Source organism: Mastigoproctus giganteus, chromosome 11, assembly GCF_048544385.1.
Source record: "Mastigoproctus giganteus isolate SK-2022 chromosome 11, ASM4854438v1, whole genome shotgun sequence".
In the NCBI taxonomy this organism is placed as follows: domain Eukaryota; kingdom Metazoa; phylum Arthropoda; class Arachnida; order Uropygi; family Thelyphonidae; genus Mastigoproctus; species Mastigoproctus giganteus.
In genome coordinates this window covers 64,313,444-64,335,338 of record NC_143585.1, presented here as the reverse complement: position 1 = coordinate 64,335,338, position 21,895 = coordinate 64,313,444, and the positions used below count along the sequence as shown (strand labels likewise).

The 21,895-nt window shown below is 34.0% G+C and overlaps 2 protein-coding genes across 3 annotated transcripts in view; one reads left to right on the top strand and one right to left on the bottom strand.

The window, feature by feature from the left end:
• dos (daughter of sevenless) overlaps window positions 1–17,745 on the bottom strand; it is a 120,823-nt gene extending 103,078 nt beyond the window's left edge. Inside the window, exons 1-3 of one of the 2 annotated variants that reach the window (XM_090385137.1) lie at window positions 17,429–17,745; window positions 17,211–17,301; window positions 2,003–2,131 (exon numbers count right to left, since the gene is read on the bottom strand). In XM_090385137.1, the coding sequence (XP_090241263.1) occupies window positions 2,003–2,131; window positions 17,211–17,273 (192 nt within the window). In that variant the 5' untranslated portion in view covers window positions 17,274–17,301; window positions 17,429–17,745. Of the gene's footprint in view, window positions 1–2,002; window positions 2,132–17,210; window positions 17,302–17,428 lie in introns of those variants that run through there. The other variant, XM_090385139.1, reaches the window with a different exon arrangement.
• Window positions 17,746–18,012: 267 nt separating this feature from the next.
• Window positions 18,013–21,895, top strand: part of LOC150078068 (calpain-15-like) — a 190,113-nt gene continuing 186,230 nt past the window's right edge. Inside the window, exon 1 of the mRNA XM_090384450.1 lies at window positions 18,013–18,278. Within this exon, the coding sequence (XP_090240576.1) occupies window positions 18,018–18,278 (261 nt within the window). The 5' untranslated portion in view covers window positions 18,013–18,017. The remainder of the gene's footprint in view (window positions 18,279–21,895) is intronic.

Sequence of the window (21,895 nt, the reverse complement as noted above, 5' to 3'; positions counted from 1 at the left end):
ACATTTTCAGAATCTTCTCTTCATTCCTATCGTGTTGCGTTCAGTTGGGGTGATTCCAGTTCGACTGCCATTTCTTGTTAACACCAAGGCGAATCATGCATAAGCGAATTCGGTTCGTGTTATATACAATATCGTTCCCCTATTTATAAATCATGTATGATCGAATTTGTGTAGTGTAAACACGTGTTATACAAGGACTGACTGTATGTACTTTACTGAAACATTAATTATTATTATAATGGTGAGGAAAAGAAGTAGAAGGGGAAATATAATCATGAAAAATATGAAAATTATAATTTTTGCGAAACTTCAGAAAATGTCGAGCGGAAGAACCCAGTTTCAATATCACTGCTTTAGATGATAGGAATGAAATGCTGGAAAACTAGACAACTAGTTGGGGATATGGAAAACTAGTTGTGGATATCAATTGAACATTAAATTCACTAAAGAAAATAACTTTAATTTTAAGAAGGTTAGATTACAGAAATTTGAAACCCAAGAAAGAAAGTTCTTGTTTTTTTTTTAAATTTGATACAAGAGTTGAAAGAGCAGTTAAAGTAACATGTAAATCTGACAAATGCCATTTTAATTAAGATAAAGGAGATCAAAAAGAGGAAATTATAGACTAAATAATCTCTTACTAGAGATGACTGAGCAGGCATATACATAAATAATACCTTTAAAATAGAATCACAGAATAAGTAATAAGGGCAATTGACGATATGAATACTCGAGGAAACTAGTGAAGCAAGATTATCTTTACTAGTTTCCTCGAGATCATTAGATTAAGTATGATTATCTGAAATGAAATGGAAACATCTCATAAAAATCACATATTTGTAAAGCAAATTAAAAATGTTAAATAATTCAAAACAAATCAAACTGCTCAGCAGTTTTCAATACACAGCATTTTAAATATATGTGGAATCATCAACAGTTTATAAATTCTTCTATAGTTAAGATCAACAGTCATTCAATCTCTCTCTCTCTCTCTCTCTCTCTCTCTCTCTCTCTCTCTCTCTCAAAGAAAGAGAATTACTGCTAATATAGCCATATGTCATATTGATGTTAAAAACTTTTTTACTGGCATTATTCCAAAAATTTTGTAATGAAAAACCGTCATGCGAAAAGCGTTACGGAAGTGACATCATCTTCAGCTTCTGCCAGAAGTGAATTATTGTAACTTGTATTGTTGCCATCATACATCATACAAGTATGATGGCAACAATAATTTATCTTCTACAAATTTAATGAAATTTTGCAAATTTTAGCTCTATAGTAGAAGAAAAACTTTCAGACCTCTGAAAATTGAAGTAGTTTTTCCAGGATAGTGGAAAATATGAACATGTGATTAAGGAAATTTTCTCACGTAATAAATGGGATAATGTAGACGTATTGCATATCGTTGGAAAGCTAAGGAATTTAGAAACAGAAATATTAAAGTTTTAAGATACAAAAAAAAAACTTTTGGAAACTGGGAAATGCATTCATTCGAAAACATATCTGGTTTCAAGTCACCTGGTGTTTTCAGATTGAATGTAATTTTTTTCTTTACAATTAACCTCTGAGGCTGGAAAAGAGTTCTGCACATTTATGAAAACATTCTTCAACTTGGACGTGTCATCAGATCGTTCAATAAATACTACACATAATGGAACAACTATAGATAGTGTATTTAGTCGTGAACTTAAAATCTCTTCAATGTAAAAATTATCCTACTTCACAAACCAATACTTTCAGTAACCGATATGTAATTATTATTAATAAAATAAAAACATTTTTAAAGCCTACTGATGCCTCAAATGTAAAACATGTTAAACATGCTAACGGCAGGACACATTACGTACCTGGTACAGATTTTTTTTTTTTTTTTTTAAATTTTTGCTTTTTGAAACAATACCATCCATAATTAACCTGCATTTTATAATAAAACTATAAGAAACAGAGACATAAAAAAACTAATGAGGCACATTTTATATCAACCAGTAAGTATGTTTCTTACCTGTTCACACTGATCCAAATCTATTTTTCCTTTAAGCTTTTTACAAGAAGAATCAGTATAATATTCTAGGACAAACTGACCGGGAAGATGACCAGAATGACGCAGAACAAACCACCTTTGTCGCCATTTCTAAAATCAGAACTTCCTTCATAAAAAGGCAATACACTAATTTCATTTTTAAATTCTAAAATCATTATTTTTTTTTTAGAAATTACATCATCTTAAGTATAATCAATAGATGCACCACCTTGCTATGATGCCTCAATATGACCGAGGGTGATAGGGTTATCTAACTTCATCTCTAAATTGAAAGCGACTTAACTCTTCTCAGAGTAATGTATACATATTTTTCATGTATTGAGTCTCAAGAGTATATAAATTTTGTTAAAGATAATTTTAAATATGGTTTCAAACAAACTGTCCTGAAAATTTGCAATAATTTCTGCCATCTCTTACTGATGTTTTCAAGTAATGATAGCCACAGTTTATAACATGTGGCAGCACGACCAGCTCTTAAAATCAGGAGGAGAAGATGTCTGCCATGGTTATTCAATTGGGCTTATCAAAGCCAAAATTATCTAGAATTCAGATCCAGAAGTTGATGGAACTGAATCAAGCAATACATACACATGGGCACAGATGTTATTACAACAAAAAATAAAGTAACAATGAGTTTTTTTATGATTTTAACTTCTCCCCCCTTATTTTTATAATTTTAAAAATTTCATGAAGAAATTTTCATCCACAACCCACACATTCAACAAACTCACTCTTAAAATATTATTTTTTCTTTAGAAGTACATATTAAAAAAAATGCATTAAAATAAATTTTATTAATCTAGTATACAATTAGTCAATGCACAAAAAATAAAAAGTACCTTTTTAGATTTTAACAAGTTGTAGCATAATTTTTTTTTTTTTTTATGAAAATCCCAAACACGAAAGGTATCAAAACCTATAGCACTTAGTACCGTGCATGGGTTGAAGGAGAAGTGTGGAGGGAGAGGGATGCCGGAAACTTTGCTCTAGAGACTAAACATGGGTTTCACCACTTCAAGCCTCCAATAAGCAAGGTGGTGGTATTTCAACGGTTAATGAAAGTCATCTACCACCTACAAAATAATACAGGGTAGAACACATATCAGTTTACCAAGATTGGTTGGTTGATTTGGATTTTATTGGCGCATTAGCAACTAAGGCTATAATGCGCCAAGACCAAGTTTACCAAGAAGAGATGCAATTAACCAAGAAGTAAATTACTGAAAACAGTTTGAAAATGCATTTAAATGTCATAAATAACATCATGTAAATATACTACTAAAGTACTGTGGATATGAAACTGACTTCAAGGTTTAAATCGTAAAAATTATTTCTCAGTCAATTGACATATGTAGCAAAATTATAATTTATTTATTATAAATCTAAAGATATCAATAACATAAACAAGATAAAAAAAATCATAAGCATTTACTTGAATGTTTATAATTTCTCCTGGAAATTTTAAACATTCAAGTAATAGTATTACTTCTAAAGCCAATGTAAAGAACTCAGCTACAATAAAGTTTACTCGTATTTATAGTTTCTTAGCGGACAAAATTAAAACTTTCGAAAGCTTGAAATGAGGAAAATGCAGTCATTTTTTGTGAAGATAAAGGCAAAAAAAAAGTAAATAAAATTTCATTTATCTGTATGACTAAGAGAATTTATAACTTCGTTGTAACTGTTTTATTGCAAAAAATTAAATTTGCAACAGTTAAAATATACAGTTGCAGCAGTATATTTTTTTTATAGTAGCATACAGGCTTACTCTCTCAATGTGTGTGTGTCAGCAGTAGTTAGTAGAGGCACGTGATGCAAAAAAATAAATTAAAAAATAGTTTAAATAAATTCAAGGAGAAACTGGACAAACATTTAGAGGGAATGAATGTGTGAAATGGGAATTTTTTTTTTGGCTGATGCTACATAAGCTTGTAGCATCAACCAAAAAAAAAAAAAAAAAAATTTCACCATTTCACACATCCATTCCCTCTAAACATTTGTCCAGTTTCTCCTTGAATTTATTTAAGCTATCAACTTACACAACAACAGATGGAAGTTTGTTCCATCAATCAACCCACTGGCTAAACACAAATTTACAAACATCTATTCTACAACTGTCTTTCCTCAATTTAAATTTATATCCCCCTCAGGTATGTAATCTGAGCAAGAGAAAGAATCCTATCAGCATTGAGCCTGCTCAAGCCATTCAAGGCCTTATACACCTCAGTCAATTTACATTATAGGTGGTGCCTCCGTAGCCAGGTAGGCAGGAGCAGCAGTGCGTAGCACATGCTTCTTGATTAGACCGGGGTTCAAGCCTGTGACCACCAAATACGGAGGATGTGGAAAGGTCAGGGAATGACCACCACATATCCCCACGGAGCAATATGGCCTCAGTTGCTAATGCTCCTAAAAAAACCAAATAACAATATAACATTACAGGCGCCTAGTCTCCAGACGCTGCAATTTGCAGAACTTAAGCCCTTCGTTCTCCTCACCAATCTTGTTGCCTTCTCTGTTCTTGCTCAAGAAACTCTACATCCTTCCTAAAATGAGGCCTCCAGTACTCAAGGCATGACCTGGCCTCTGCTTTGTATAATCACCTCCTTTTCCCTACTAGCAAAATTCCTGTATGTCATTGACATTATCCCATGACCTGCTCTGGCAGTCTGTCTGCACTGCTCAGAAAACCTCATACCTGATTGCACAATTACTCCCAGGTCTTTTTCATTTTTACCATCATAAGTGTAGTACCAACAGTTGTTACATTTCTCTGGGGTTACTTCTATCCATATGCAGTACTTTGTATTTGTCAATGTTAAACTTCAGTTCCCACTTCTCAGCCAATCTAGATCCTGTTGCAGTAGCACACTGCCATTACTGTCATTAACAACCCTGCCAACCTTTGTATCATCTGCATACTTGGACATTAAGCCTGATATACCTTCATCAATATCATTGATAAATATACAAAACAACAGTGGGCCCAATGCTGAACCCTGGAGGACTCCACTAATAACAGTCCATGAAGAGCAACATCCATTGATTACCACTCTCAGTCTTCTCCCACTCAACCACCCTTTTATCCATTGTAGCAACTTGCTCTTAATACCATACTGCTCCAATTTGTACAGTAGTCTTCCATGTGCAACAGTATCAAAAGCATTTGCATACAATCACACCTGCGGTCCTCATGAACACCCAAGAAATAATACACAAATCCCATTATACAAAATAATACCTAAATTCCTTTACTTCTGAAAAAATTTCCACTCAATTAAATTAGAAGGCAGCATTTGGCTGCTCTTCCTTGCTAATTTCTTATGAACTGTTAAAGTGGAGTGACCACACTAGAAAATATGGAAAGCTTAGCAGATAATTACCGTCATTTACTCTTTCTCTCCAGTAACAAATTAATGTGCAAAATACTTTTTAGATAGTTAATGGTTGTCTGAGCAGAGCTAAAAAAGGTTTTAGCTATTAGTGAATTTAATTTAATGAGCTGTGGTTCAAGTGAGGCATATCAACATTCATGAATAAGATGAAAGCATTAGATGAAAGGCTTCCAAACTTAGACCCCCCCCAAGCAACTTGATGCAAGACCGGATAGTCTTCATTAATCATCTGGTAGCAAAGTTAGGCAGTAATTCTGTATCAGGTACAGGATCTAAGGATACCAAAGGATTTTTGTCAGTAGGGAAAAAAAAAAAAAATTCAGAAGGAATGTTCAAAACAGAGGGCAAAATTTAGTTATTTTACTTTAAAGAACCTTCTTTTGCTTTTACTGGTTACCTCTAGTTATTAGAAATCGTTTGCACCTGGTTAAGGGTTAATAACCATTTTCGATTTGATTCAGATTAATTACTGTTATGTCAAATTATCAATGATTTTTTGACATCAAATTAATTCTGCATCTGAAGGTAAATATAACATTAGGCCACCACATTTCTACTTTAATTACTTTGATCTCTTCTGTTCAGAATGTAGCTTATTGATTATAAAGATGGCTCACTTTCATTGCACTTTTGGGAGAGAAAACAAAATTGGAAAAAGAAATCATATTATAGTTACAGATCAGAGATATTTGAATTATCCACATAACTTTTCTTTCTGAGATAAACAGAAAGATCAATGACAACCAAATGATTACTGAACTTAACTGATAAAGTAAAATTCCATTAAAATAAACACCATTTTAACTCAAAAGTGGTCACACTTCCTATTGGAACAAAAGTAATCCTGCTACATCTGACAGATGCACAACTTCCTTGTTTATTTCTGAAAAAAAGTTAGAGATGTTTTTCAATTCTAGCTGGAGTACACCAATATGACCTTTCACTAATAGACTGCTTTATTTACACTGGTCTGCATAGATTCCGATGTTTCCAAAATTCATGGAGTTTTCAGTGCTAACATTAAAATTCCAAGTTGTTTTTATCTATAACATATCCCTTTGTTTTGTTTTTTTTACAAAAAGTAAGAACTGTTTTCTTAGATACACAGTCCATGTATATGTGACATGAATACTATTTCTTTTGCCAGATGTGTTTAGACATTTTTGGACCTGAAAGTCAGGTAACTATATAAACCTGCCAAGTGTTTGTTTCATATTCAGCTGTTTCTATTGTAGTCAAGCTAACTAACTTGATTTTCATAGAATATTAATTTCTCAAAGACACAAAAAAATTTTGTCAAATATTTTCTGTGTCTTTGACAATGGCAACTCTTAGTTATGACAATGACAATTCATGGTTTAATTTGCAGTAACTATATTGTAATAAAACAAATGTCAGATATAACATCATTTGTGAAAAATGTATATACCACATATTTTTGAATTAAATCAGGTGGCCAAGATAAAATTTCGGCTGCCCCCACAAAGTGTACTGTATATAAGTGGAGGACTTGTGATTGTGTAAATGGGATAAAAAGGAAACTATGACATTTGTCATTCACATGTCATGGAGGAAACATCGAGATCATGTTAACGACTGCTACTTTTTTTCCATAAATGTAGCAGGTTATAACGAGAAGAACAAGCAGAGCATTGTGAACCCCAACAACATTACTTAGGCTGTAAAGTCAGTACCCTATGAACCTGAACTAGCAGTACCACCTCCACCAGTTGTCCTTGAACATATGCCATCAGATTCTGAATTTGACATTTGTGATCTAAAGAATAACATAAACCACTGTGATGAAGAAATTCATAATTATAGGCCACATCTTTTCATACAAAGTGAACCCTAAAATCTTTGAAGAGATTTATATCTACCCAAAGGGTCTGCAGAGGTTTTTTTTTTTTTTTACCCACCTGGCTAGCGAGGTTGGCCACCTCCTTGTCCTTGCTGGCAATATTCCTATATATTATTAACAGAACCCCATGAGCAGTCCTAGCAACTATTTTCCACATTCAGAGGTCTTTTTTGTTCTCCACCACCTTGATTGTGGTACCATCCAAATGGCATGTTATTCTGGAATTTAAAATGAGTGAAATGGCCTACTCTTCTTGCAAGAAATTTAATGAAATTTTGACATTTTACATACATTAGCAAAGGCATATGACGCAAGAAAGCAAGCTTATATAGCATCAGCCAAAAAAAAAAAAAAAAAAACTACCTATTTCACCCATCCATTCACTCCAAATGTTTGATCAACCACCCACTGGCAAATTTCTGCACACCTAATTTACAACTGTCTTTCCTCAATTTGAATTTATGTCCCCTCAGATGAGCATATCCGTAATCTTAGAGGATGAATCCAATCAGCATTGAGTTTGCTCAAACCATTCAAAGCCTTATATACCTCAATCAGATCACCTCGAAAGTGCCTGGTCTCCAGAAGCTGCAATTTTCAGAACTTAATCCTTTCTTGGTAACAGCAACCCTTTGTTCCATTCACCAATCTTGTTGCCCTACTCTGTACTTGTTCCAGCAGCTCTGCATCCTTCCTAAAATGAGGCCTCCAGACCTGTATTCAATACTCAAGGTGCGGCCTGACCACTGCCTTATACAAGGCAATAATCACTTCCTTATCCCTGCTAGCAAAATTCCTGTGTATCGTTGACAAGACACCATGGGCTACCCTTGCAGCCCATTTGCACTGCTCAGAAAACTTCACATCTGATGGCACAATTACCCCCAGATATTTTTCATTCTCCACTGTCCCAAGTGTAGTACCACACAGTTGGTATGTTACTCTGGGGTTAATGCTACCCATATACTACCTCTCAGCCCATCTGTTCAACTTTTCTAGATCCTGTTGCAGTAGTATATTGTCGTTAACAACCCTTCCAACCTTTGTATCATCTGAAAACTAGGACATTAAGCCCATTGTTGTTTTCTGTATCAATATCATTGATACAGAAAACAATGGGCCCAACACTGACCCCACAAATAACATTAATCCATAAAGAGCAGTACACATTGACTACCACTCTCTATCTTCTCCTACTCAACCATCTCTTTATCCATAGTAACAACTTGCCCTTAATGTCATACTGCTCCAATTTGTGCAGTAGTCTTCCATGGCTAGCAGTATCAAAAGATTTCCTAACATCCAAGTACAGGAACTCCCTGACTTACATAATACTCAACTTACGCAAATTTGACTTTATGCAAGTTTTTATATGATAATTTCTGAAAGAAGAGTAAAAGTGTACAGGAACTCCCCTACTTATGCAAATTCGACTTTACATAAGTTTTTACTGGCCGGTGCATTGATACAGAAAACAACAATGGGCCCAATGCTGAACCCTGGGGGACTCCACAAATAACATTAATCCATAAGAGCAGTGTACACTGACTACCACTCTCTATCTTCTCCCACTCAACCATCTCTTTATTGCTCAACTCATAGCAACAACTTGCCCTTAATGTCATACTGCTCCAATTTGCACAGTAGTGTTCCAGGGCCAGCAGTATCTAAAGATTTCCTAACATCCAAGTACAGGAACTCCCCAACTTACATAATACTCGACTTATGCAACTTTACGCAAGTTTTATATGATAATTTGTGAAAGAAGAGTAAAGGTGTACAGGAACTCCCCTACTTATGCAAATTCGACCTTACGTAAGTTTTTACCGGCTGGCACAAACTAAAAAAAATATGGAAACATATTTTGCATCCAATAGGAATAAATGGAGGTATCGTGAAAATATCGTAATGTGAACCCAATAACACATTTTTTTTTTTTGTATTTCATTCCAAGTCCTTAGAAATTGAAAATTTTGCTATATTACTAAGCTATTTATCTCTCTAAAAGGTCATATTTATAATGGAAATTGCACTACACTTTCATCGTTATCATATGTTCCCATTATAAGAATCAATTTTGAATGCCTTTGTGTTATTTTTCCAAAGCACGTTTCTAGAGGTCACTACCAAAAAACAATAAAAACAATTTGCACTTTCCGGTTTATTGGGCTTTTCTGTTAGTGCATCTAATTATAAACAGGTAGTAAACTATCTTATTATATTTGCAATAATACCGATAACTGCAATTGTGTGGATTTTTAAGCTGTTATGGTAAAATGTGTACCCCTTCACCGAAATTGTCAATCATAACAAATTTTCAGAAATTTCTCTTCATTCCTATTTACGTATTACAATGATGAAGGGAAAGAGACCAACAGAAAGTGCAAGTGCTGGCAGTGCCAGTAAACAAAACTGATTTAGATATGAAAATGATTAAGAAGGAAGTACGAAGCAGGATAAAGTTTGCCATCTATTGCAAGGGAATTAGGTCTCACTGCTGCAACAGTGAATACTATTTTATAGGACAGTGTGCATATAAAAGAACAATTTGCATAACATGTCAAAGGATCAACGCACTTAAGATCAACAGTGTTCGGGTGCTATTATTGAAGATGGATGGAAAATCAGATTCAGAAACGAGTGCCTCAGTCCAATGGCCATTCAAGAAAAAGAAAGTATTTATTTACAGCGAACCCCAAGCCCAGTTCGTGGCAAGCAATGGGTGGTTTAATAGGTCCAAGCATCGCGCTGGTTTCCAAAACATTAAAGTATGCTGTGAAGCCGCCAGTGCAGATTCTGCAGTTGCAGAGAAATTTTGTGATGTGTTGGAAAAAATTATTGATGAAGGCAGCTATTCAACGCAGCAAATTTTTAATGTCGACGAGACTGCTCTGTATTGGGAAAAAATATCGAACATACATTTCCAAAGAGGAAAATACAATGCCAGGTTTTAAGGCGTCAAAAGATAGGGCCACACTCTTGCTTGGGGCTAATGCAGCAGGAGATTACAAACTAAAACCACTGCTTGTGCACCATTCTGGAAATCTTTTTTTTTTTTTTTGGTAGTTGTTGGCGCATAGGCTTCTGTGGCCATAATGCACCTCCCAAGGTTTTTTTTTGCAGTACTTTTATCCAAGCCCGAGGCGGGAATCGAACCCACGACCTTTGGGTTGCCCAGGCAGGCACTTGACCCACCCAGCTAGCCCGGTCGGCTTCTGGAAATCCTCATGCATTTAAGGGAATCAATAAAGCCACCCTACCCATGCATTTTCGATTGAAATATGTTGTAAAGATGAAAAATGTTGTAAAGACAATGACATTCCTTTCAAGATTTTGCTTCTATTAGATAATGCTTTTAAATTTGAACGTGAGAGTCATATTTCTACCGCCAAACATGACTTCACTCATCCAACCTATGGATCAGGGTGTTGATTTTGAATTTAAAAGCATACTATTTACGCACAACATTTGCTCGGGCATTGTCTGCAGTAGACAGTGAGAAAAATTTTACGTTAAGAGACTTTTGGAAATCTTACAATATTTACCCCACCATCTCAAACATTAATAAGGCCTGGGCGGAAATTACTAAAAATTGTTTAAATGGCAAATGGAAGAAAATATGCCCACGACACGTAAAAGGCTTCGAAGGGTTTCAAAAAGACATCGTATGAAGAGGTTACAGATAAGATTGTAAAGGTTGCAGAGCTACTTCAGTTGGAGTTTGTTGCCAAAGATGTGGAGTTAATAGAGGAAGAAGAGAAGAAATTATCTAACGAAAAACTTATTGACTTGCAGGCAGAAATAGTGAAAGAAGAAAATGCTGACGAAGCTCAATATGAACCAAATGAGGAGCAAATATGCTTCATCACCAGAGAGAGAGAGAGAGAGAGAGAGAGAGAGAGAGATGGCAATGTTTGAGAAGATGGATCCTGACAGCGAATGATTCTTAAAAGTTAGCAGAGGGGTTAATGATATGCTTGCTTGCTTGCTACAAATAAATCTATGATGAAAAGAAAAAAGCCACCGTCCAGTCATCCATTAATATGTTCTTTCGTAAGGTTGAGCGGCCGACCCCTTCTAAATCTCCAGAGACCTCAACCTCCGCAGCAGCATACTTATCAGCTGAAGACACCAATTCTGGCAATGATGCTCAAGAGGTAAAACTTACTGACGTTATGCCTGTCTCCTCTCTTTTTTTGTAATTTTATAATTTTTTTAAATTGTACGCTTTTGTAATATTTCCTGCACGAAATAAATTGAATAAATACAATAAATAATTCTATTTACATGTTCATCGAACATTTCTTTTTTGATTCAATCAATTCAGCGAGTGCTGCACAAGCATGTGGGGAAATTCCGACTTACCTAGAGTTCCTCGGAATGCAACCCTTACGTAAGTCGGGGAGTTCCTGTATATGATATCAAAATTATTTTTTGCATCCCGTCATCCACAAAAGGTACAAAGGTGAGAAGTATTCAAATAATTTTAAATCATGCGTAGTTTTAATTGCTTGTTAACAGGAGAAACATTTCTTGAAGAATTTTCTGAAATCAAAGAACTATAAGCAAGGAAAACTAGAGGAGAAACTGGAAGGCCAATCTGACATAATTCCAACTATTAACTATTCTTACTATTAAAAGCTTGAAAGCCTTTTATGTATTAATGATCCATTCAAAGTGCTGTAAGTTTTCTTTTTAAGTAGTTAAATACACTTAATTTAAATGCTGATCATGTTATTAGAGCTCAACAATGCCCTGGACAGATTTTAACTTAATATTGATGTGATAAAAAGTGTTTTAACTAAGAAAAATAATTTGTATAATTTATTATTTGCAGTGGCAAATGATGCAAGAAAGTAAGATTATAAAGCATCAGCCAAAAAAAAAAAAAAAAAACTTCCCATATTACCTGTCAATTCACCCCCGACAGTTTGTCTGGTTCTTCCCTGAATTTATTCAAACTGCCCACTTTCACAACAGACAGAAGTTTGTTCCAACATCAACCACCCACTGGCCGAAGGAAAACTTCCACACATCTATCCATGCAAACATTTTTTCTTAATTTGAATTTATGCCCCTCCTGTGCTTAGTCTAAGAGGGAGGAAGAATGCCATCAACACCGAGCTTGTTGTTCAATCCATTCATAGCCTTAAACACCTCAATCATCACCTCACTGGTGCCTAGTCTCCAAATGCTGCAATTTTCAGAACTGAAACCTTTCCTAGTAAGACTACCTTTTTGTTTCCCCCCTCACCAATCTCATTGCCCTTCTCTGCACCCATTCCAGTATATCTATGTCTTTCCTAAAATGATGCCTCCAGACCTGTATGTAGTACCTCAAGATGCAATCTAACCATTGCCTTGTACAATGGGATAATCACCTCCTTATCCCTGCTAGCAAAATTCCTTTATATCATTAACAAAACCCAATCAGCTGTCTTAGCAGACTGTCTGCAATGCTCAGAGAACTTCATATCTGACTGTACAGTTAGCTCCAGTGTTTTTCATTCTCCACTACCCTGAGTGTAGTAGCACAAAATCAGTACTTTAATCTGGGATTAGTGCTACCCATATGAAGTACCTTGGATCAGTCAATGTTAAACTTCAACTGCCATTTCTCAGCTCATATGCCTAATTTTTATAGACCTTGTTGCAGTAGCTCACCATGATTACTGCTGTCAACCTTTGTATCATCTGAAAACTTAAGCATTAAGCAATATTGTTAATAAATATAGAAAACAAGAATGGGCCCAAAACTGAACTCTGGGGGAACTCCACCAATAACATTAGTCCATGAAGAGCAGTGTCCATTAATAACTGTTCTCTGTCTTCTCCCACTAAACATTCCTTTATCCACAGCAGTAATTTACCCTTAATGCAATTTATTTCTTGAAGTCAATTTCATTCCAATAATACTTTATAAATGGAACATTTAGCTTATTTTATTAATGACATTTTTAAATTAATTTTTCAAACTCTTTTCCATTTTGTTCAGTGAACTTGAAAAAACAGCTTCAGCAAGAAAATCACAAATAGCATCAAACAGCTGCATATCTTCACTCAGAATTTTTTTTTTTTGTGAAGACAACAACATAAGACCAAAACTCCTTTTTAATTAGCTGCTTTATATGATTAAGCTCAGTTGGTTTCTGCAAAAACTCTTTTAAGATTCCTGAATAAAAAATGTCACAAGGAATAAGGTCATGTGATCTTGCTGGTCAATCAACCATTCTACATCACTCAATCCATTTTTTTTTCAAAATTCTCACACAGGAACTGTTGAGTGTTTAGCCTGTAATGTGTAGGTGCTCCACCCTATTGCCAAATTAATGTGAAATTTTCATATCACAGACTACTTTGTAATTTAGATAGCACATTTGTTAATATTTCCAGGCATGCATTGGTAATTACAATCTACTGACATAACCTTTGCTGGTCACATTGGTTTATTAGAAATTTTTTGCACCTGGTTAAGGACACCCTTAAAAGGGTGAAAATATATCATACAACAGCATGATCATTAATATCTTTTTTCTCAGGAATAAGTTAATCATTAACTACACCAAAATATTAGCATAGTACAATTTATATAAAATTGTGACATTTCCTACAGACACTGTACTCAAAAGTGGGGGCAAATCGGTATAAAATGGACAAAAAAAAAAAAAAATTTATCTGTTTGATGCAGACCATCAAACAGATAAAATTTTTTCGCTTAACTGACATACCCTGCTGACATAACTCTCATTTTGCTTAACTGACATACCCTGCATAATTACTATTTATCTATTTCCATAAAATTGATGTGGGGAGGTACACTCTTAAAAGATTGATTGTTGATTTTGGTTTTTATGGTGCACGAGTGACTGAGACCATGATGTGCCAAGTCCAACACTTAAAAGAATGACAATATATCATACAACAACATGATCATAATTTCTTTTTTGTGCAAAGTAAAATAGCACAAAACTGGGATTCCAGTTTAGAAATAAATCTCTTCTAAATATATTTACAAAATATTGAACTATTTTTACTACAGTTTTGTTGGCTGAAAAATGCTTCCTTAAAAACTTAAGTTTCAGATTTATAATCATTTTCACTTACTAATCAAATTAAAACTAACAAATAAAGCTTTAAAATAGCTAAGCTAACTATGAAACATTCCATATTTAATGACAGCATGTAATCCTGTTAAATATATAAAAGATCAGATCTTTCATATACCTAATTTTATAAAAGTAATGTTTCATTTTTTCTTAACTTTGAAACTACCAACAGATTTCACTGCCACTCCCCCCCCCCCCCAGATGATAGTATGTAGCACTAAGTTTTATGTCATAAAAAAAAATAAAAAATGGGCAGGTCCAGAATACTCTGCTTTGATAAAGAGAGATACTTCATTATATTCTAATATGTTTCTTTAATTTAGAATTTGAAACAATTTACATTAACTTTCCAGCAGACATCAAAACTGTTACAATAGCAGATACACTGGTGTGCAGATTTCAACAATCAAGTGTTTGGAAAATTGGCAAGAAATATTTGAAAGGAAATTTTATTCTTAATTCTAAGATAATGAGATCAAAAATTATTTACAGAAACAACAGCCCTATTATCCAAAAATAATTATTTCCCTAATTGCCTTAAGGACCAACTTTCCAGTCAAAAAGTATGTGAAAATGAAACCAAGGTGAAACGCTATAGAAAATTAACATGGCAGGCACCTTTTTTTTTTACTTCAAAACAGAGCCTCAAAGGATTTTTACAGCTATATATCTCTCAGTGATAAAATAATTAATGATGCAGTTGGGGAGGGGGTTTACCACACTTGAACACTAAAATTTTCACATTTTTTCAAAAATTCACATAAATGTTTGTTATTGGTAAATGACATCAACCAAAATGCCCGCTTAAAGGTTAAATTAATAATAATAGCCATAACTCTTGTGATATTTTTGTGGCTCTTTACTGACTTATACTATAAACATAAATTTACATACCATGTGTAATTTTCAGTAATTTAAAGTTCTGGTTAAAGAAAGCCTGTTAAAACAACATCAGATGATACACATCCAAATTCCATTAAAATGGCACCACCAGATGCATAGCAGTATGTAGGCCATGTTCTTCAGGGCCAAAAGAAACAATTAAGAAGTCTCATACTGTATTAAAAAAAAAAAAAAAAAAAAAAAAATGGCCTTTGGAATTTCAGTTGTCTAAAAATCTTTAAGGATTCTGAAAAGTGATTTGAATTGTTTTCTCTATAAAATTCAGGTAGTTCAAGAGTTGCAACTTACTAACTATGAGCCTGAATGCATTTTTCACACAGTTAACTGAAATTGCTGAAAAAAAAAAAAAAAAAAAAGCAATGACATACCTTCATGACACTCTTATCTCCCCAATGAATTACTGCTTGGTGTTGTATTTCGGCTAATAGAATGGGCTTCATTTTCCAAAATTGACAACAATAGTAATATGATGACTAGAATGAGTGAAACCATATTAAGTCCAGCTGCAAAAGAAGAAAGTGATTCCTTATTTCGGCAGGATTAGGTCACTTGACAGGCAGCAAAATCCACAAGACATATGTGGCCACTTCCAAATCGTGTAATCTCCCATTATGGAGGAAAATAGGTAGCAAGATCTCCCAATCTTGCTACCCACTGCACCCTCTTATGGGAATTTTTGAAGGAAAGAGCTTATGTGAACAAACTACAGCACCGTAAAAGACAACATATGAGAAGAAACACAAAACATGAAAAGTAATGAATGTGTTCTAGGAGCTCAATGGTGTTTACAAGTATGTACAAGTGTATTAAAAGTCAAAGCATATAAATTATAATATATCTAAATTACCACTCTTATACCACGTGGAGTTTAATATATTTTATTTAGGTGTTACCTAAACTAATATATATTGAGTAATGTTTCAGGTATCTTGCCGATACCCATCATCAGACCTTTGCTTGCTGCATCATATTCCCAAAAAAATTTTTTTTTTTATTTTAGGTCTGAGCATCCGGCAGGAGGATTCGGTCATCAGCAAGGTCTGATGATGGGTATCAGCAAGATACCTGAAATGTTACTCAATGTATATCAGTTTAGCTAACACCTAAATAAAATATATTAAAACTCCACATGGTATACGAGTGCTAATTTAGATATATTATAATTTAAATGGATAGAAACCACATAACGTCCTTCCCTAACCATATTAGTCAAAGCATAGTAATGAATGTGTTCTAGGAGCTCAATGATGTATCACAGCCAGTAGTATACATTTAAACGATGAAAATTAAATTTCTTAAGTAGCCCGTAAGCAGCATTTGAGTTAAAATTCTGAAAATATTATCAATTTGTCAAATTGGCATGTGTGTGTGTGCATCTCGTTTAGAAAAAAGTGGGTTCATCACTTTTACTGCACTCTGTATAAGTGCTTTTAGCAATATGTCATGCATACAATGTTAAATACTTTTCGGAAATAATACATTTCCCTATATTTTAGCTTTAATCGTTACGAACTTGCTTTACAGATCTCTGCCATTTCGAGTATAGTTTAATATCATTCATTTCGAATGATATTAAAAATGTTGCTGATTCTCATTTCGAGAATTAGCAACATTTTTGTTTGAAAAAAAAAAAAAAAAAAAAATATATATATATATATATCAAACATATGCGCCGGAAAAGATACAAGTGTAAAATCTAATGAGGCATCGAAGTAGTCATTTGTTTGCAGAAAATAAAAATATTTATTATTTTATTCGTTGCTACATCCATGACAATATAAATAGTTGAGAAAGCTATATAAAATGGGAGTGATGGTGCGATTGGGAGGCAATACAGGCGTTTTGAGAGATTATGAGGGACAAGGGCACACATGACAATTTAATCTCTAAAAACTTCAACTTACCGCTTTAAGTATTCTTTTTTCAGGAGGTGACTTCACTAACCAACCGTCATGGACAGTCTCCATGTTATTTACCGAAACTCGTTTCTTTCCTCTGTAAGACAAGTGCACAAAAATAAATATTTATACACAATTCGTCGCATACAAATGATAAGGTAAATGATTCTGACAACAGCCCAAATACAATATTCCAAAAATACGTGTATTCAAAATAGTCGTACTCATAATAACGCCTACAGTTAGCTCGCCACTTGCGGAACCATCTCCCATCACACACACCTCCCCGTCATTTGGAAGGAAACTCATGACCATGCAGCTCTGTTAAAACCCATATAACTGGTGACATCATTCGTCAACTGTATTCAGTAAGCCCTGCTGCTATTTGTTGTTAAACGCATGCTGGAACCAATACCAGGGAGGTTCACCTCACTGAAAGTGTTTGTGATTAGAGATAAGGATGTATTTTAAAATTATTTAGCATTTATATTTATCATATGCACATAACAATTGACAACCAGCCAGTTATACTAAAATATGAATCCATTATACAATTAAGAGTTTTCTTCTTATATATAGGAAAGTCGATCAGGCTAATACGTGCCAACAATGTGATACAGCTGGAAAACACCATCCTCTGATACTGAGGATAAACACATGCGTGGTGCATCTTTCAATACTCAATATGGTGGGTTCTTGGCTAAAGTAGCGAACAACGGAGAGAACAGCGTATAATGGAGCATTTAAAATCCGCAACATTGGTACCGATAGTATTTAACTAAAAATAAATAAAAAGGGATGTGATTCGGCAAAATGGGCTCAAATGCATCAGTGCTACAGTGGCACTGCAAGAACTGCACCTCTATTAACCCCACCGAGAGAGCGTTGTGTTTGTCATGTGGGGAACGAAGAAGAGGAGCTAAGTCTGCAGAACTCGGAAGAGGAACTCGTGAACGAAGAAGACAGAATGCACTTTCCCAAACTGTGGATCACAATTTTACTCGGTTGCCTCCAGCTGCTGAAAGTAATGAAAGCATTGGGGTATCTGAAGTCTTATGCAATCCCGACAAAGGGTAATGCGATTTCAGTTTCATTAACGGCTTATCTTATCGTGTTGTATGTTCAAACCCACTTAAATTGTTGATACAGTGATATAATTTTTTCCACCATTTCTTATCCAACTGCATGCTTGGGTATATGTTTTTATCTGTTTACAATAAAAACGAATAGGGGTTTAGCAAAAAGTAGTAACCGGTTATTTGGAGGAAGCCGTAATCAATTTCTACTGGTTAACAATACAGATTTATAATCAAAGAATATTTAGGTAAAAATTGGGTAAGAAGGTAAGGTTCCAATAAACAAAATGTGAGTGCATTATAAAAGTCGAATTGGTAAAGGCATTGTCATTACTTCGAAGTTCACGATTAGGTGAATAAGCAGTTTAAAATAATACATAACTGCAAAATGATGAAATTATTGTATTATTCCAAAAATTAAGTAATTTAACAATAGAAGATATTGTCTAACTGCCTTTTTTGTATATTATTATTTTTAAACCAATAAATAATTTCACAGAATTTACATCATTCTAAAACACACAGATTAAGACCCTGGGGGCTCACATCTGGTGAGTATGGGCTTGGCAAACTCAGGGTCCTGAGCTGGATATCATCATTCTTCTCTTTCTTGGTGATGCCTTCTACTTCTTTCTCTCTCTCTCTCACACACACACACACACAGGGGGTAACTCGGGAATTTTTTTTTTTTTTTTTTTTGGCTGGTGTAGCATAAGTCTCAGGCTTCCTTGTACCATATGGCTAATAATAATAATAATAAAAGACTAAATTAATGAAAGCATTAACACAGAATATAAACAAATACAAAGATTGTGAATATTTTAAGTATATTACAAATTAGGAGCTCACTCGCGAATGGGGTTTCTAAATTGAAATCAATATTTTCTACCTTTCATCATTAACAATTTAGCTCCCCACCCTTTTAAGTTGCAATCATGAGACTTGCCCTATGAAACTCAAATTTTCTTCTCAGATATAAAGACATTTTGAAATAAAACAACACAAACAAAAATTCAGACAACAATCTGAGAAAGTGAACATTTTGTGAAATACTTTTGATACCTAAAAAGTTAAATAAATAGCTCTATTGAATACTGAAGAGAGAAAGAATAATCAAGAAATAAGGAATGACTGAAATTAGTTTCCTTTGGTAGATCATTGGTGGTTGTTTGAATTTTCAGTGTAGCTGCAACTTTGGCAATATTGTGCCTAGCTGTTGATACATTTCCTTACTAGTTATTCGTGCATGTAAAAAACTGATCAGTTGTTACCCATGATTTCCAATAAGATGAGAGAGCTGTGTATGTCTGCTGCAAGATGAAAAGCACTTTGTTTTACCATTTGATGCAATGAGCATTCTATCAGTAAATATTTAATCATAAGTCGAGAGCAGCAATATAGACATTCCAGAGGTTGTTTTCGTGAACAGGTACATCAAATTAGTGTGCCTAGTATGTATTATCAAGCAAGTTCATTCAGAAACTTGATTTCCATCACTGGATATCCTTGTTTATTTACATATTTATTATTTTGTTAGACTTGTAGCCACTGAGCTATTTGACAGTGAATCAGTATATTGAACTGACAGAGCAGAAGTTGAACTTATGAAATTTTGCTGCTTGACCAGTACATTTATTTTCCTGTATTACGATAATATGCCATGGAATCCAGCAGAATTGCTTGCTTTTTTTTATATTTGAGCCTTATTAGTCAAACTTGAATTTGGGACAGTATTGGGTGAGTGCACATGTATTTTTCCATTGGAAGGCATGTATTAAATTCAGTGAAGTCAGTGTAAGATCATGGTCTGTTAGTATGTTTTCAGTGATTACAGTATGGTATTTTAAAAACAAAATAAATTTTAATCTGTTGAGCATCAGAAAACCCTATATATACCATTAAAGCAACATTTAAGATTTTAAAATAAATAATGATAAATATAAGCCATACTATGTTCATTCAGTAAATTAACTAAACTGAACACAGTAAATAGGCTTACCATACTGAATAAAGAAAGCAAATTTATCACCTAATCTCTTTAGACTAATATTCTCTAGAAAGACTGGTGGAACAATCATAATTGGAAATTCTGTTTCTTGAAAAGTATATGCTACATATGATAATGTATGCATAGTTATATTTTATTTACAAAAAAATGTTGATCCATAAATTTTGCATATCTCTGCCTAAATTTGTATTTAACATTCATTGCCAAAATTTCTTATGTACACAGCCTCTTTAATTTTTCTCTTCTTCCCCCACCCTTGCCGACCGCACTAGCCGGGTGGGTAAAGCACCTACCCGGCAACCCAAAGGTCGTGGGTTCGAATCCCGCCTCGGGCTTGGATCAAAGTACTGCAAAAAACCGTGGGAAGTGCACTATGGCCACAGAAGCCGATGCGCCAATAACTACCAAACAACAACCCCCACCCTTACAAATTATAAAATTGTTTTTTAACATTAGTTTACACCCATTATGCACATCCAATTAGTTTAGAAGGGAAAAGTCCAAACTAGCAAAACATGCAAATGAGTGTAAGGCAAGATTTAAAAAATATATAAATAAATAATCATGGTAGTGGTGGAAGATATTGGAGAAAAAAAGAAAAATCAAAGAGGTTATGTATATAAGAAAATTTAGCAATGAAATGTTAAATAAAAATTTAGGCAAAGATGTATAAAATTCATGGATTGACATTTTTGTACATTATCACATGCAGCATACACTTTCCAAGAAGTAGGATTACTTATTAGGTTCCTGGCTCTAATGACATCATCATAATGAACAGCATATAATGGCAATGCTTTTTAACCATATGTTGTCTTGCATGTAATCAAGGAACTGATATAAGCTCTGGAATATTATGCTTTTGAATAAATTTGTTTTGTCAGTCACAAAGTACTCATGTATTTAATTTAAAGTCAATTCTTAATAAACCAAAGAAATGTCTCTTTTTAAGGACTGACTGAAGAGTTTATTACCACTTTCCTTGTAAGTTATTGACCAGTATGCCTAGACATGGTTTTGCTAAGACTATTCACAAAGTCAAATTGTTTAATTGAATATTGACAGAGCAATTAAAAAGAAGTCATACTGGGATATGGAATGAACTTGAAACAATGAAGAGGAGTCAGCTTGCTGTAAAATTAATGATAATATAATTGATCTCTGAGAAGAGTCTGTCAAAAAGTTACTGAGGCAGGGGGAAAGGCAAAGCCCAGAATAAATGGTATACATGCAGCAATACTAAAAAAGTCAGTTGAGTGCATAAAATAATTAGTAATACAAGGTCAATATTTCATCTAAGACTCCATTTTTGTTATAAAAAAATTAATTTTCAGTTTTTTTGTTAAATTTAAAATGTCTTTTTATTAAATATTTACATAAAATATTCTATTTCTCATTGTTTGAAATTTCTTGTGCTACAGGTTTTTTTTTTTTGGCTTTTCTTCTATTATACACTCTTCCCTTTATTTCTGGCTTTTCATCTGGCAAATTCCCTTGAAAACAGTAAAAAAAAAAATTGTAATTTTTGGTGAAACATGTATGATGGGTACAATGAGCCAAATTATTGGATGCCATTGATGGAGATATAGTATCTGTAATTGATACCC